Source organism: Polypterus senegalus, chromosome 13 (genome assembly GCF_016835505.1).
Source record: "Polypterus senegalus isolate Bchr_013 chromosome 13, ASM1683550v1, whole genome shotgun sequence".
NCBI classification, from domain to species: Eukaryota; Metazoa; Chordata; class Cladistia; order Polypteriformes; family Polypteridae; genus Polypterus; species Polypterus senegalus.
Window position 1 is genome coordinate 36,923,667 of NC_053166.1, and position 18,503 is coordinate 36,942,169.

At 35.7% G+C, this 18,503-nt stretch overlaps 1 protein-coding gene across 2 annotated transcripts in view; it reads right to left on the reverse strand.

Moving 5' to 3' along the window:
• The window catches only part of znf346 (zinc finger protein 346), a 32,849-nt gene extending 15,061 nt beyond the window's left edge, over window positions 1–17,788 (reverse strand). For both annotated transcript variants that reach the window (XM_039774686.1, XM_039774684.1), the window contains exons 1-4: window positions 17,684–17,788; window positions 9,106–9,209; window positions 8,912–9,004; window positions 3,753–3,900 (exon numbers count right to left, since the gene is read on the reverse strand). In XM_039774686.1, the coding sequence (XP_039630620.1) occupies window positions 3,753–3,900; window positions 8,912–9,004; window positions 9,106–9,209; window positions 17,684–17,741 (403 nt within the window). In that variant the 5' untranslated portion in view covers window positions 17,742–17,788. The remainder of the gene's footprint in view (window positions 1–3,752; window positions 3,901–8,911; window positions 9,005–9,105; window positions 9,210–17,683) is intronic.
• Window positions 17,789–18,503: the final 715 nt, after the last annotated feature.

Here is an 18,503-nt window from a genome sequence, read left to right on the forward strand (position 1 = left end):
ACAAGGTTTAACACTAGAATCCCTAAAGCCTACCAAAAAAAACTCTTAATCCCAAGCCACCTTAAATTCCTTTGCACCTCTCTATTAGCATCTTTTGTTTTGTAAATGTGTCGATCAGCACAAGCAGACTGCTATCCTATACCCCCACCGCCGCAGCTCAACTCGGACAAAATGTTCTCCCAGCTCAAGTCTTGTTTATTTGTTTATGTGGAGCCTGGAGTTGTATAAGGTAAATAAAATATTGTTATTTGGAAAACATGGATTTCATGTGTGTTCCATGTCTATAATGATCTATTAATAATGATCTGTAAATGTAGCATGACGAGAAATGCAAGAAACGTTAAACACATGACTAAAACAGAAACTTTTTGCATGTTATATAGTACTAATGAAAACATTTTTACATTAAGTGTGTAATGTGTGAATACTGAAGTTCAAATATCAAATAATCACTTTCACAAAAGGTACATGTATAACAAAAACAAGTACGCTTTTATTGAAGAATATAAGCGAAGAAAAATAAAATCGGGTTAGGGTATGACGCGGACACAACTGCTTGCGTGGTGCAGCATTAAGAACTGCTGACTCATAATCAAGAGGTTGCAGGTTCGATTCTGGATACTTCCCAGAATTACTGTTTTGAATAGTGAGCTGCTCTTATTGTTACGTTTGTACAATAAATACACACATTTGATTTGAGTCTGTAACAGCTGGTGTAAATTTATGGTATTTATATTATTAGCGGCTTTTTTTTTTTTTTAAATTCAGTCTTATTCTCTCAGTCACATTTAAGCTCCCCCCGATCTGACACTGCTGTTTTCAAATAAAGACATGCTATGACAGAGGTGAACACAGATGAGAATGCGGGTTGTACATCAGAAAAACAGAACCACCCCCCGCAAGAAAAGTCCACTCACACATAAGAACAACACAGCTGTAACAGGCACAAAGGTGAAAGATGGCACTAGTTAGATGCAGCAAGAGGTCGGGTATTGTCCTGCTAGTCAGTCTGCCCCACGTGTCCTTCAACTAAACAGCAGGGCTTACAGAGCTCGCCAAGGTAGTGTGCAAAGTTCTGTTTGCAATTATGTTTTGTGATGGTTTTTATATGAAAAACATTTATATTTTACTTAAACAAAAGCTACATTGAATGTTGTTTACCTATATTTATTTACTTATCTTCCTACAGTGTAAAGTCACACCTAGATTGCAGAGCTTCCTGTGTTTGATTGACATGGGCATGCTGACAAAGTACATGTGCAATGCCATTCCTTATTCAGGAAAAGATCCCAGTCACCCCACAGGAGAAAAATTTTCCGAGACTTAGGTTATAAAGCTTATAGATCCGTTTCTGAACAAAGGCAAAACCGTGATAACAGTTGCGTAAAGTGCGAGCTTCCACCAGCAGCTAAAGTCATTTGTGTACTGAAGTAGCATTGCACATGTACTTTGTGAGTATGCCCATGTCAATCAAACAGAGATAGCTATGCATTCTACTTGTGCCTTTACGCTGTAGGAAGATAAGTAAATAAATCAAGGTAAATAACATTCAATGTGGGTTTTATATAAGTAACATATAAATCACAAATGGAACTTTGCACAATACCTTGTTGAGTCAGCATGCCCTGCTGTTTCACTGAAGGACATGCGTGTGGAAGATAGACTGGCAGGATGACGGCTGACCTCTTGCCGAATCCAAACGGTGCCATATTTTGCCTTTACACCTACTGCAGCTGCGTTGTTCTTATGTGTTAGTGGACGTTTATTGAGGAGAGGGCTTCTGTTCTCTTCCTCTATTGTAGAACCCTCATCCTCATCGGAGTTCACCTCTGTTATAGCATGTCTTTAATTGAAAACAACAGTATGAGATCTGGGGGAGAGTGAACGTGACTGAAAGCATAAGACTGAATTAAAAAAAACAAAAACACAATATGCTAACCTTTAAAAGTTCCATAAATTTACACTGGCTGTTACAGACTCAAATGAAATGTATGTTTTTATTGAATAATGCTAACAATAAGAGCAGCTCACTACTCAAAATGGTAATTCTGCATCACCCAAATAGCCGTGTCAGTGTCATACCCTAACCCAATTTCTTTTTCTTTGGTTATATTCTTTAATAACAGCACACTTGTTTTGTTATACCTGTTCCTTTTGTGAAAGTGTTTGATATTTGAACTTCAGTCTTCACACATTATACACATCATGTCAAAATTTTTCCATCAGTACTATAACAAGCAAAATGTTTCTGTTTTAGCTATGTGTTCAACATTTCTTACATTTATCACATTTCCTGTCATCCGACATTTACACAGATCGTTGTAGACACGGAACACACATTAATTGCATGTGTTCCAAATAATATTTTATTTGCCCTATACAACTCTAGGCACCTCACACCCAGATAAACCAAACTTGATCTGGGAGAACTGTTTGAAAGAGTGAAGTTTTGGCGGTCAGTGGGGGGGATGGGAAAGCAGTCTGCTTGCTGCTTGTGCTGATCAATGCATTTACAAAACAAACAAACGCTAATGGAGAGGTGTGATGGAATTTATGGTGGCACAGGGATTACAAGTTTTTTGATAAGCTTCAGGGATTCTAGTGTCAATTAGCTTTATTGCTGCAGTACATATGTAGGTTGTAAACTATTCGTTGTTCTCTGAAGAAGGTCCACTTGTAATATTCTAAAATTTCCTTTTGTTCAGTTTTTGTTATCCTAAAGTTTAAATTTAAACTCTGGCAGTTGACTGCTTAGCTTTTCACCATTTAGGTCATTCGTTGCATTTTAATTGATAAACTCTGAAGAAAAACTGAGGTGTTCTAAAACTTTTGACCAGTAGTGTATGGGCATAAAAGGCATTGTGATTGCATAAATGATTGCTTTTGAGTGTAATTACCTATAAAAATAAAAAAAAAAAAAAAAACAAAAACACCAAAACAATTTAATTCTGTGGACTCAATAGCTTTCTCATTTACTCGCTGATTTACTTTAACCTCCAAAAAGTGCAATAAATTTTGAAACAAGCGTTTATTATATAGATCTACAATCGAAAACTATCACAACCCCGTGTCATGAAGAAAACATGAACTGCTAATGAAATGTAAACACAATGTAAAAGAAAAACTACAGAGCTTACTCTATTCAGGAAGCAAATCAAATGATAAACATCATAATACTACAATACCACAATAATTAGAAACCAGAGAAAACTAATTTTAGCAAAAAAGGTTACATAATAACAACACAATAACATGTATGGTTCAACATCTTAATTCACATATGAATCAATCTGCCAAATTTTCTCACAAATGCCTGACTAAGCGTATTAACTATATGTGTCAATGGCACAAGTGGTACATATTAAAAAATGACACCTGCATAACCTCACCAAAATCACAATGTGCCTTTATTATTTTATGTCAAGTACCAAGGGCCTTTAAAAGAAGGAAAAATATACTGAAACAAGATATGATTATCAAGTGTTCATCTCCTTTACTGAAAATAATGTTACATTAAATTTGTGTAAAATACGAAATACATGCAATGCAAACAAAAATTTTAGACTCTGTATATGTGTACAAAATCAAGCATATGTCACCTTATTCTTGAATATTTCTCCCACACACTTAAAAGGCAAACCAGACCACAATTGCTTAAATAGCTAAAGTTCAATAGTAAGTTTCACAAAACACTAAAACTGTTCAGAATTGTGTTTATTCTTAAAATTTTAGAGAGATCTATTTTTCCTCACCTTGTGCCAAGATCACTTGTTGATTTAGCTTCAAGTTTTTGGAGTGAACTTTGCCTTGGTAGTGAGACTCTGCCACTACTGGTGAAGAGAAAGTCATATTGCAAAGGGGGCAAGCCTTAGAACGATCTACTTCACCATTACTTTTAATCTGCAAAACAAAAACATAAAACTCATTCATAAGTTCATAATTGCTCAATCAATATGAATTTAAAAGTTAACTTCCTTAAAACAAATACTGAGCCCACACACTAATTGAAGCACCATACTTCAAATTAGCAAATTAAGGAATCTTTATTATACACCAGCAAAAATACCCAGTGTTGCCAGGGTAGTATTTCTGTTAGCCTTGATGAAAGATCTAAATAAAAATGGGACAGACTTAAACATGTTTGGTTTTTCAAAGAAAGCAATAAACTACAACATTTTAAAACTTGAAAATCTGCAATTTTTGTACTTGAAGTTGATACTAGTACCCTGGGGAGTACTCTTCAGTAGATTATTCATTTAACAATTGCTATATGAGTTTTTATTTAAAAATATTATGCATTTAATAAAATAATGGAGCATTTAAATGTAATGTGCATAGAACAGTCACTTGAATTTTACCTTAAGTATACATTATGGCAAACTTTTCAGGAGACCTTTTAAAAAATGTGTAGCATCCCCTACATTAGATTTTAATGTAGGAAGCAACTTTATTTAACAATTTATCATCTGTGTACTGAACAATGATTTACAAAATTAATAATATTCAATTTCAAAAGGCATCAAATAACGCATTAAGCCAAAAGCAGACATTTGGATACCACCTTTGTAGTGTACTGAATGGCAAAACAGATTTTTCTTTCTTTCAGAATGCCTGTAAACCTGAAAGGTGTACTTTGTACTTAACATTCATCCTACAGCCCAGCTCAATTCCTTACTAAACTAGAGATCCATTTCTTTGCTCTCCCTAATAAATAAGAGTAGGGTTAACCTACAGAAGATCTAATCTCTAAAACTTTCACAAGACAAAAGACATTAAGTTGGTTTAAACTAGTTTGAATACTTGGTCAAATGCAAGGTATATAAGCTCACTCATTAAAACACCAAATGAATTCCTGGCAAATTTAATGGGCAAGCTTAGAGCCATAAGAGCTTCAAAAAGAAAGATTACCTATCATGTAAACAAGAGGTTATATGACCTTATTTTAAAAAACAGAATGTAGTCAAGTTTAAGGGGTATATATGTGAGGGTTCTGTGCTAAACCTGGGTTGGTGCCAAGAATGAAGCTCAATAAGGGGGTAAAGTGAGGCTTACTTCAATATATGACATTTAGTGGTAAAAAACAATGTGGAAAAGACCTACAGCATATCACAGGTCAGCTATACGCCATAAGACAATCTTCATATACCCTAAACAACTACACAGAATGAAACCAGGAAATTTAAATGTTTCACACATATTACAACATGCACAAAGGCAAACAGCCAAGGATCGAGACAATGCTTTGCACTCCAACACACTGTTAAGCAGCTCTTCATTTGAACCTGAGAAAATGGGAAAAGCAATAAAAGTAACAAAAAAGATAAAAATTACTTCACCAAAGTAAGACAACTCTTTATATATTGTTTGGTTGCTAAGCATCTTATTTTTATTTAATGATCATAATATGATGACTTTACAATATTGGCATTTAGAAGCCATTCATTTGCATTATTTAACAGTACAAATCAGAGTGGATTTAGTAACATACATGGTTCAAGATTCCAAAGGTCAAAAGACTGAATTATTCACTTATAAGTTACGCTGTCAGTTTAGCCAAAGCGACTCATTAAAAATTAATACATATTTTGATTTGTAGCAATTCTAAACCAACTTTCAATTTAACTAGATAATGTTATTCCAAGTAATGACTGGATAGTGATTGTGAATGACCCTAGGCAAGAGAAATTATTTTGAGACCAAATGCAATGTCTGCAGTTTAGACTTACAGTGGAACCTCGGGTCATGAACGTCTCGGACGACGTACAAATTGGGCTACAACCAAAAAGTTCGCCAAACTTTTGCATCTGTTCACGACCACAAACTTGGGTGACGAACAAGCCAGTTTCCCTTTCGGTTCGTACGTGCCGATGATTTCCGCGCGTGTTCAGTCTCTTCCTGTACAGTACATTGTTCTCGATCAGGCGTGCATCACACAGAGGGACTTTGTGGTATAGCGGGTCCACAGATTACGTCAAGAGGCCAGTTTTAAATAATTGCCGTGCTACAGCTGCCACGTTCTCTTCATAAAGAGAAGCGCAAGGCAGCTAAAGGGAGGAAAAAGAAAGGTAAGACAGAGGTTGCGGAGTGAGGAAATAAGCAAGAAGCTGTGTAGAAAGAACCAATGCGAGCAAGCAAGCAGGCAATTGGACAGTGAGCCCAAGCAAGGGTGTTTGACTGACATTCAGTGGGGCAAAAGGAAGGGGTCGCTCCAGCTGAGCGATCAAGGAGCTGGAGTGACCAGAAGGACGACGGCTGGCCGCATAAGGCTGAGAAGGCAGCGGGGTCACCAGTTAAAGAATGCACCGGGGTTGTTTTTAAAGAGACTGCTTCCAGCACTGTTTTAACCTCGTATTTAATGAAGACTTTTTTCTATTGGATTTTAACCTCCACTTCACTTGTTTTTATGGGATTATTTATTTATTGAGGGATTCTGAAAGCACTGCACTTTATTTATTTTGGACTTTGTTTTTGATTGTTGTTTTGTTGATGTTAATAAAAGCACTTGGCACTTTATGCACCATCCCCTTGCTCCATTGTACAGTAGTGTCTCACTGTTGTGCTCATCGGTAACATTACCGATGGTGACGGGTTTAAGGGCTCCCAGAGGCGAGATGGGAGCATGTAGCGAACCCACATCATCAGAGACTTTACCTCAAAACTGTAATCTCCTCTCCACCCAGTTTCTCCTCACTTCCTTCATGCCAGAACTCGACTCATGCAAGGTTAGTTTTCTTGGTTGTTTATGGTTAGTTTTTGTATAAATTACGGATTTTTCAAATGTTCATTTTTTTTCCCTGTGCTTAAAACTCATGAAAAAAAGTGTTTATAGCAAGTGGTTCGTAAGGCTATAGCATGAACTCTTGCAATGTTAAGTTTTCTCTGTTCAAGGTTTTCTCAGTGTTATTCAATGTTTTTGCATTTAGTTTACTATTACAGTGTGCATTCCATGGTATAATTATTTTTGTGCTTAAAAATCGTTAAACATATATTTACATACAGTTCGTACAGTCGGGAACAAATTAATTGTATTTACATACAATCCTATGGGGGGAAATTACTTCGGGTCATGACCAAATCTGATTGCGACTAGAGTTTTGGAACGAATTATGGCCGTGACCCGAGGTTCCACTGTATTTTGATATAAAAAAAATGACAAAGGCTATTAACCACCGTTCTTCAAAAAGACTTTCATTAAATCATCAAATACAAACAATTTTCAGAAACGCTTAAAAACACAGTTTTAGAAATGTCAAAGTGTACTTTTGCTATGGTTAATTTTCGTAATAGGCTACAGCTTGGAGCCCATTTATTATTTAAAGGCTACGGTTTGCAGTGAAGCATTCGTTTAAATAAAATAAAAAACATCAGCTTTATTTATATATATATATATATATATATATATATATATACACACACACACACACACACACATACATACATACATACATATACTTCTCATATACTCATACTTCTGCATAGTCTATAGGCTACTGTTGGTAGGGAAGCAATGCACTGTTTAAACTACAAAGGCAAGTTTGTTTAAAGAAAAAAAAACCTATTTGTTTAAATGGATAAAAATCTGATAGCAGTAACTTAATCTACACCATAAACACTCTCCCCTAGACAGTAAGGATAGAACAATTAACTGTCAGTACTTTGGTCAAGATAAGCAGCCTACTGGCACACTCCTAATTTCAACCAAAGTTGCTGCTTCAATCTCCGCATTATTTTGTGAACTTGTCCACCACTTAAATTTCCCTGTGCTTTTAAGTAAACAAAGTTACTGTATTCATATCCTAATATTGGAAAACTAAAACACAAAGTCTCTACAGTTATATCATTTGAATGACCCGAGAATGACTGAACAATAAATAAAAAAGTATCCAATTACTTCAAAATTATTAACAAAACAGGATACTTTTGGCAAAGACAATATTACCACTTTTTCCCCTCAAGTGTAAAGCTGGTAAAAAGAGAATCAATGGGGCCAAACTATAACATGAATTATGGATAATTACAGTCACAGGTAAAAAGCATTATGGCTAGCCCACCTTATAAATTTGCATATAAAAAGCAGTGTAGAAGAGATGTATGGTTCGTCAAATATTATGACATTTACTGAAGCGTCCGGAGTTCGACTGTCACTATGCAAAGTAGTGGTGTTGTCTTAGTAGATGGTGCGGTGTACTGGTTAAAAAAACAAAACAAAACAAAAAACTCTGGACTTCACTCCCAAATTTTCCACCTGGGTTCCATGCTGTAACTCACTGTGTGACTTTGACTCAAGTCAAACTGTAAAAATTATTCCTAAACAGATGTAATGTATCCAGATATTGTAAATACCCTTGAATAAAAGCGTCAGCTAAACTCACCTCACCTTGTTTTCTAAAGACACTTTCATGGTAATAAGAAAACAAATTCAGTATATACCAAGTTGATTTAAAATAGGTCTACATTTCATGTAAGGAATATGGGGTCAAATGAAAGACAGACGCAAGGCTTCAAGATGTTCATTTTCTCCATTGCTGCTATTGCTAAAGACTTTATAACAAGTCTCTTTTCATAACCAGAAAAAACAAACTAACTCCGCATCAATGGGAATATAATTCATGTTAAAAATGTACTCTCCTCACCTTTGGCTTTGCAAAATCACAAGCTAACTTTTAATATTTAATAAAATCGTCTATAGTGTATTAATGGGTGAACCCCATGTAAACAGCTCCATTACTGTGCATGATAGTCCAAGAAGAAGCAAACAAACAAAATGTGCATGTTTGTTAACATGACATTTATTAAAATGCCAAATTTTAAATAAATCAGAAAAAACAATTACCGTTATAGTCAAACCCCAGTGGTAACAATGGAGTTTAATGAAAACAGCTAGGAAAGTAAAAATGAAATTCTTACTTACTTCCTCAGATTGTAGTTTTAATCTTTTCATCAATGGCTCCTCATCTTTGTGGATGCTTATGTATCGACGAACCTTATTGGCATGTTTTTTACCCTGTAGTAGTAAACACATTTTTTTCATAATTTCATGAATACTTGAACCTTACTGTGAGAAACATGGCCAAAACAGAAAAAGGATCATTCAAAATTATTTACCTGATAATGTGCAAGTTTTTGTGACTCAGAAATCAGAACTGCACTGCATACTTTGCAATGTGTATCCGAGAACATATGACAATTGTCTTTTATCATTCGATTCACTGAAACAAAAAATGTTATAAGTCTTGATTTGAATATACAGCCAAGGGGATTTGCCACGCAATACATCCTGCATACAAAAATTATACTTCATATAAAATTATACATTAAAATAATTTTTGAATGCTATTTTACTCAAAGACAACAAAAGGGACATGAGAACTTTTATGAAAATGATCACAATGGCATACCAATAATAATAAAATAAAAAATACTGATAAAACACTATGTACTATTTTAATTTAACAACACCTTAAGTTACATTACCTTACAGTTTAGTAATGATCACCATTAAATATGTAAACGGTCATAAAAAACAATCGTTAGTCCACTAATAATGCATAATTTTAAGATTAATTAGGAATGGCAGTTCTTACTTTATTACATTCTGTATACACAGATACAAGCAGGCCAAAGGATTAATTACTCATCTATTTAAGGCTTACTTTAGGGAAAGGCAGATGATGAAGATAACAAATACATAACTGTCACAAGAGAAACCATTTAAAATAGGTCTGGGAATACAGAGAGAGAGAGAGAGACGAAAAAAAAAATCAACACTCAAAAGTCCTTCAGCATTCAGAAAGTGTTTACATTAATGTCATCCACTTAAATGAGGATATGGGCTGCTATGAAGGGTATATACAGTCAAATCCTTAAATATTTGGACAAAATTTAGTACAACATCATAATGGATTTTAAATAAAGGAATCATTATGTGATTGAAGTGCAGAATTTCAGCTTTAATTTAAAGGGTTTACCAAAAATATATACAGTGTTTAGGAATGACAGACATTTTTATGCATGGTTCCCCTATTTTCAGGGACTCAAAAGTATTTGGACAAACTAACAATCATAAATATAATGATCATTTTCAATATTTGGTCAAAAATCCTTTGCAGTCAATGACTGCCTGAAGTCTGAACACATAGTCATCTCCACCTGCTGAGTTTCCACCCTACTGATGCTTTACCAGGTCTTACTGCAGCCGTCTTCAGTTGCTACTTGTTTGTTGGACTTTCTCACATTAGATTTGTCTTCAGCAAGTGAAATGCAAGTCTAGTTGGGTTGAGTTCAGTCGACTGACTTGGCCACTAAACATTTAATTTCTTTGACTTAAAAAGCACTTGGTTTGTTTTGACAGTATGTTTTGCTCATTGTCCAACTGTACTGTGAAGCATCATTCTACCGGATTTGCAGCATTTGATTGAATCTGAACAGATAGTATAGCCCTATACACTTCAAAATTCATCCTATTTCTGCCAGCAGTCATATCTCTATGTATAAAAATATCTGTCCGCTTTTCAGGAGAGAACTACTTAATGGATTTAGATTTGGTTTTTTTCTATAATTTGCTTAAACATTTCAGTTGATTTTGTGACTTCTCCCATCACGCAAAGTATTATACTTCAGTTTCAGCACCAATTTATTTGCACGAATCAAAGAGACAGGCTGCAGGCTGAGGAGGGGGTGGTAAGACCTCAGGTGCAGGGAACCAGGCGGGGCACTCTTCACTCAAGCGCCAGCCTCCTTTTGAGTCGCTCTACCTCTCGCCACATGTTGGAGCGTACCTTGCCTCCGCTTAGCTAGCGATACCGGTTTGTTCAGCAGACATTATCATATAGAGATTGTTAAAGAATAACATTTAACATTTTTTGAGAGAGAGAGAGAGAGAGAGAGAGAGAGAGAGAGAGAGAGATATCACAGTTGTGTTTTACAGGGTACCTGCTCACTGGCAGAGATATCACGGCCACATGCTCTTCTCCCCATGTGGGGGACGCTCTCCCATCAAAGCTGAATACGATCAGATACAGTGGCAATGTTTGATGCTGGAGCGTACCTACCTTCCACTTGGCCAGAGATCTCCTTGCCAAAAATGTAAAAAGTTGGCAAGATATCACAACTACATTCCCGTCCCTGATAGCAAAACCAAAAACACATGTATCAAAAAGCCCTCAGATACGAAAGCTATCAATATAAATTCAACTAAATACAAATTATTACTTTTTTTTTTTTTTTAAATTGATTTTTAAAGTTCTGTTTCACTACTACGCAGGCAGAGCCGCGGGGAATAGCTAGTCATCAATAAACACTAGTGACCAGCTTCCATTCACAGTCATGCATGATCGTGCCATAAAACCTCCTCCCAACATGCTTCACAGATGATGTGGTATTCATTGGATCATGAGCCTTTTCTTTTCTTCTCTGTACTCCTCTTCTTCCATCATTCTGGTACATAGCGACCTTATTTTCCTTTGTCCAAAGAAAACTGTTCCAGAACTGAACAGGCTTTGAAAAAATGTTTTCTGGCAAAGTCTAATCTGTCCTTCCTATGCTTGAGGTTTACCAGTATTTTGCAATTTCTGGATAACCCTCTATATTTACTTTTATGAAGTTTTCTCTTGACTATAAGACTTTAGCAAGGACAGGTCTACCACCTGGAGAGTGTTCTTGGTTTGGCTCAATGTTCACCAAGGACAGAATTCTGCATTCAGCTAGCATAGTTGTGTCCCATGGTTTCCCAGACTTTTCAGGTGTTGCCGAGTTCACCAGTGTGTTTCTTCTTTTGAAAAATGTACCAGATGGTGTAACTGATCACATCTCATGCTTCTGCTCTCTCTCTTTAAAGTGTTTGCTTTGTTTTCTCAGCCAAATGATGGATTGTTTTCACTTGCATGGATAGCTCTTTGAACCTCATATTGAGACTTCAGTGTCAGCTTCCAAATGCAAATTCCACACATGGAATCAACTGCAGACGTTTTACCTGCTTAATAGTTAATGAAATAATGAGGGACCTGCTCCCAACTGGCTATGGAACAACAGCTTGTCAGACAAATGTCCAAATATTTTTTAAAATAGGGAGACCATGTATAAAAAAGTTTGTCATTTCTAAACGACTCATACAATACAGTATGTTTGGTAAACCCCTTAAATTAAAGCTGAAAGTCTACACTTAAAATCGCATACTGATTGCTTTATTTCAAATTCACTGCAGTGGCATACAGAGCCAAAATTATGAAAATTGTGTCACTATTCAAATGCTATGTACATGACTATAAAATTCTCACAGAAGGTGTATTTGAATGCAGTAATAAAAAATGAATGTAGCTAGCGGCCTTTGTGATGAAAAAGCCCACCAGTGACCAGAGAAGAGGCATAATATAGTCCATGTTCTTGTCACTAGAAGATCTTGACTTTGCCAATGATATACGGTGTCCTCTAAAGGGTTTGGGGCAAAGATACATTTTCCTTGATTTATCTCTCTGGTCTATGGTTTAAAATTACAAGTCAAACAATTCAGAAATGATTAAAGTGCACACTGCAAACTTTCATTTAAGGGCATTTGTAGATATTTTGGTCACACAACCACCAACATCAGAATGCAAAGACTTTATTTTTTAATAGACATTACACTGCTTGCGTAGCAGCATCATCCTCAAGCTCACGTCACGTTACATTAAGTATTTTTGAGAGGCAAAGAAGGGCCAATACAAATTCACCTTGAAAGACCTCTATAGCTCGGAAGCTGAGAATCAAATGTTTGCATTTCAGTAAATTGTCAGGGCCATCACAATAATTAGGTCAAAGTCTAAAAATATTGTAACTTAAATGCTTTACAATATTAAATGTTGAAATTTAACTATGCAAATATTTTGCATTTATTTTGAACAAAAAAGTGTTAACTCTTCATACTTAATAAACAAAAACTGGAGTCAATCCATCATATTTAAATATGTTTTTATAATTGTATAAATGGAAAGAATATTGCAATAACCTACGAAGGAATACTTCATTACAGTATGCTAATCAGTATACAATCTAAACTTACACTGCATGAAAACTATATTGGAAAATTGGGAAATATGAGCTTTCGAATGGAGAACTAAATGTGAACACCCTTCAAAACAGAAACTGTGTGGATCAACTTGGAGAAAACAATACTCTTTGAATCACCAAATTTTTAATCCACACTGACTTCTCATCTCATTAAATAATTACAAATAAAAAAAAAAAGTCAGTCAGAAATTACATGTTCGTGGTCTCATTATGTTTTAAGCGGTCCAATATGCGCTTAATTTAATTAGACAGCTATTTGTTGTTGTTTTTTTTTAGTTAAAAGTTGATCATTTGATTCTTTCTTTATGTGAATCAGGTAGCCAATCTGCTGCAACTGCCTCATTATTCTCCCAAAATCTCAGCATGATATTCACACTCGCAGAAACAGATTGATTTTGAAAGGTGAATTTGAAAATGGTAAATGTGTAAAAATTCCACAGCAAGCAAACGCAGCACTATGTCTGGATAATACCTTGAGAATGAAAATGTCATGTTTTACTGATGTACTTGACCTTAATCAGCGAGTGATTAAAAACTGCTAGAGTGAGAAATAATTATTAGCAAATTCAACAATTTTATCCCATAAAATATAAGCACAAGAGTAAAAAGTGCCCCCAGAATTACAAGTAATTCTGTAATGTTAGTAATAATTTTACAAGTACTACACACATTATTGCACTAAAACTCAGCTTTAATATTTTGATTCTAATATTTTTATTGGGAGCATGTGCCGATTAGTCTTGCAATGGGTGAAACCTAAACACCACACTGAACAATGCGAGTTATTTTTTTTTTTAATATAAACAGAGGACAGTGAGAGTTAATCTCTCTGGTGATGGTTGATTAATTTAGGTAGCTAACATTCGTTATATACATATTTATTACAACCATGCTGCTGCATGACACATGTTGTTAGAGTGAACTAAGGTTCATGGAAAACTGCTTCAAAATTACCACCAAGGAGCACACCAAGTGACTATCTTGTTGACAAGTACAACTGCAGTATTTCGTCCATTTTGTCATGCAAAGGCATATGATGATTCCCAATGAGCCAACAGTATTAATGAACAAAAGGAAAACCATATGCTTGCCTCCTACATCAATTTTCAGGCTCCTATGTTCACTCCCAGAACCATTCTGCTTTATCATAATTCATTTAATAGGTTGTGCACTGCTATGTTAGTAGTAGCACATGTACATTCCACACCATATATTACAGCCGGGCTACTCAGTTTTAGTCTTGGCAGGCTGAAGTCCTTTAGGTTCTTGTTCCAACCAAATTTCTTAATGGAAAGCCAGTTACTGCTGCTGAAGCAATAACAGCTAAAGCAACATTTTTGTGCTTCATTTTACTGTAGTTGGTTTGTTAAAGTTTGGGATTTTAAAGGTCAAATATATCTTCTTAATCAAAGTAAATATTAATTTTCCAACATGGAATGGTTTTCTAATATGAAGTATTTTTATGAATTTAAAAAAAAAAAAAAAAAAGGAAGTTGCAGTTGAATGTTCTAATGGAGGTGAAGGTCCCAATGTAAAAACAAAAACATTAAAATGTAAAATGCAGCAGAGGTTTTAGTTTAAGAAACAAGCCTACCATGTTTCAAAGGCATGCTTGTGACATTAAAAGTAAACTGGAAGTCATACATTTTATCAAGTATTCTTAGCACTCTTTTCTTGAGGCAAGGTATGTATCATGTTTATCTGCTCCACGCTTAGATTTGAGCGGAGGAGGGACCTAACCCAGGTCTTCAAAATTCTCAATGGAACTGATAAAGTGTAATTAACTTGTTTTTATCTGGATTTTTAATATTTAAGAATCTTCTACGAAACTGTTGTTCTGCTTTCCTGGAGGTCTGGTTATTTAGGCAGTTATTTACTACTAAACATGCTGGCCTTTATGGCACAGGGATAGCGCTACTGCCTTGTCTTGTATTAAGGAGACAGGGTTTGTGCCCCTGGTGTTCCTTGCACAGTTTAAAATGTTCTCCCCACGTTTCCTTTGATGGTCAAAAGGCATGAAAATTAAGTGGATTAGCATTGCCCTTGCTTGTGTGTGTTTGTGTGTGTTAAACCTGTGATGGATAGACACCATCCCAATGCATCATTCTTGCCTTGTATTCAATGATTGCTAGGATAAGCTCTAGCCGCCCCATGACCTGAACTGGATTAGCATGTTAGAAAAATGGATGGATTGATGGAAAGTTGCAATCTTTTAATGATATTTACCTATTATCCCCTCTGCTTATTGTTAATTGTCACTGTTAGACTGACTGAACAAGAGTAAATCTGATACAACTCTGGCTACATGTACACTGAAACGAGAAGTGACTCAATTCCAATTTTAGATCATTAACTGTTCAAATTCATTCTGCAAGTGATACAAACCCAATACAAGTTTGTACAGATTTCTTTCCTAGTTTTACAGCAGGATCTCTACAAATTCATCAGGAAGGCAATGAAAAGAAAGGGAAAACACAAGCTCATAGCTTCTACTAGTGGCTCCGAGGATCTCCACTGGCAATTGGAAGGTTGCCAGTTCAAATCCCATAAGTGCAAGAAGTGATTCCACTCCATTGGGCCCTTGAGCAAGGTCCTTATCCTGCAATTGCTCCGTCCTGCATATAACATTAACCTACATTTAACCCTGCAAGCAGGTCCTCCAACTTGCAGGGAAAATGTGGGGGTCTCCAGCCACTGTAAAGAAAACCTCCATTCAAACTAGTGTGCTGCTTAAGTGCCACCTTTTGCATGGCTGCACTCAGGTCCTAATTTGGGATCCTAAGGTGGTTCGTTGTGTGGTGGGTGCGGCAATGCACTGTATCAGTGCATGCTCCCAACCACCACCACCTCCTCCTCCTGTAGATATACCCAACAATGTATAATCCCGGTCTCTGTGTTAGATGTGGAACAATGGATTACAATTTTAGTATTTTCCATTTGATGAGGTTAAGTTGAATAAAAGTGGTAACTGTAATGAAGTATTACACTAACAAATGACCGTTAACCATAGATGGCCCACTGGATCTTTGACTTTAACAAATTCATGCATGGATTATAACACTTTAAGAACCACTGACAAATGAAATATGTTTTTGAATGTATCAATATATTATATTTTGAGCCTTATTTTAATAAAAAGAAAGGTAATCAAACTCTACTGCTTAACATGTATTTTTTCTGCTACTGATGAGACTAAAACCAGTAGCTTTCACTACTCTAATAAGGTAATATATTATTCTGTATACTTTGCAAAATGCCCCAATTTATTTATAAAATACCCTTGGATTTCAGTCAATGGAGGTAAATAAAACTGTCCCTAGAAAAACCTGGATTGTTAACAAGCTCATGTGATACATAATGAAAACAAAAACAAATCCAAAGGCTCAACTTGAACACAGAATTTTCTGTCAGCCATGCTATTGTTAGCATCCACCAAAAGAAGAAGAACTGCTCACGGGCTATGTGTGTTCTTAAGTGAAAACAGACAGAGGCCAGTGCTCCATTTAAAAGTCTTAGCAACAATGCATTTTCTTAAACAACTGTCAAAAATTATTTTAAAAAAGAACTTTAAAATTGATCATTCTAACAAATCTTGGTATGTGTCTTTGTATCAGTAAAATACTGTAATGAAAAAATACTGCAATAAAGAACTGTTGCCAGGTTACCCTGGACGAACCCTTTAAAGAATGGACAATTTACTTTGTGGCAGTATGCTTGAAATGTCTAAGTTCTTAAAATATAAATGGTAAGGCAGAGCATGAACTACATTTTCTGATAATACTGTGCATAACTTTGAACGTCCTGCAGGGAACGAAAAAAATTCACTGAATGGATCGAATAATTATGAACAAAACAAAAGTTGGCACTATATTACTACTGAAACACAAAAATATCATGTACTTAATTTTCTGCAAAAAAGTTACGAATGAAAATTAAACTTTATCGTTTTTTAGAAAATGATATGGGTCACCAAAGTACCCTTCCTGATATAGCTGTATCCCTGGAACTGAATTTACTATTTATTTTAACTCTGCAAGCATATACGAGTCAGAGGCATGCACGATATTCACGTAAACTCTCAATGAAAGTTAAAAGGTACAATATTTTATGGCATTACTCACCACAGCTTTCACATTTTGGGGACTTACAGAAGACCCAAGAATATTTTTATATAAAAACGCCATATTATATGTGTGTGTGTGCGTTTTATCATCAATTAAAAGCAATCAAACATGTACTGTGAATTTTGCACCGGTGCGGTTTCTCGCACGCTGTTTTTGCACAAAATGGACGGGCCGTGATCATCGCAACTATGCTATGTGAAGTGATGTCTGTCGTTCGTTCGTTCATTCATTCATTCATCCATCCATCCATCCATTCATCCATCCATCCATCCATCCATCGCACCTCGCTACTGCGACCTTGAGCAGCATTATCCTTTTTCAGCGCCCACCAGCAAATGGCATTTTTAAGGCCAGTGCCTGCAAGTAAATAGCAGGCAGTCAGCCATTCATTCCACGGTCAGATCCGCAGCCTATGGCGTAAATCGTTGTGTTATTTTACCTCGTGCTGCTCCTTGTCATACTTTAGACACACATTTTATTTCCATTCAGACATTCATTACCACCTTATATCGTACCTTCAGCTTTGCCCACCGGTTCAAACAAGAAATCTCCAGTTAGCGTATCACCGTCCATCTTGCCTGTCCGCAGCTAAGCCCTATGCGCAGGCGCGAGATTACATGAAGCCCGCGAGATTTAAAGTGACACCACCCATCCCCTGACGGAGTAGGTGTTTAAAGTCTTTCTGCAAGAAAAAGGCCGTTTGAACAATTGTAAAAATAAAACGTAAGATTATAAAAGAGGAAGATTACGATCAGTTAATCGTGATATGAGATTTTATGGATCTAACACTGAAATGTTGACCTTAATTAATTACTCTACTTTCATAACGTAAGTAATGGTTATTTGGTGAAAATACACAGCATTTTGCCTGTAGTGTGTTGTATTACGAATCTGTTATGTATTTAGTTTTAGCTGAAATCATTCTAGTAAGGTTTGGAGTTCTTCATTATTTTTTTTTTCATAATTTGATGTTAATTAATAATTAACAAATAAAAAGGCTAACAAACGAAAGTTGTTAACTTGTGTTCCGTTAGTTAAGTGTTTGAAAAAAATGAAGAAAAATATTTTATCAGTTTTTCAGGAGAAATACACTATAAATTATTAAATATATGCGACATAATGTAATAAAACTAGAAACAGTAAGTAATTTTAAGCTCTGGTCCGTTTGTCCTAACTTTTCCTGATCCACCCAGTGACCCTGTCCTTCAAACAGTACTGAAAAGGAAAAAAACACACACACACAAAGGTACCTTCCAGTGTCAAAATTTAGATCCAAGACATAGTCTAAGGTCTTCCCCTGATCAAATGAGGAAGGTGAAAATATTTTGGCAGAGA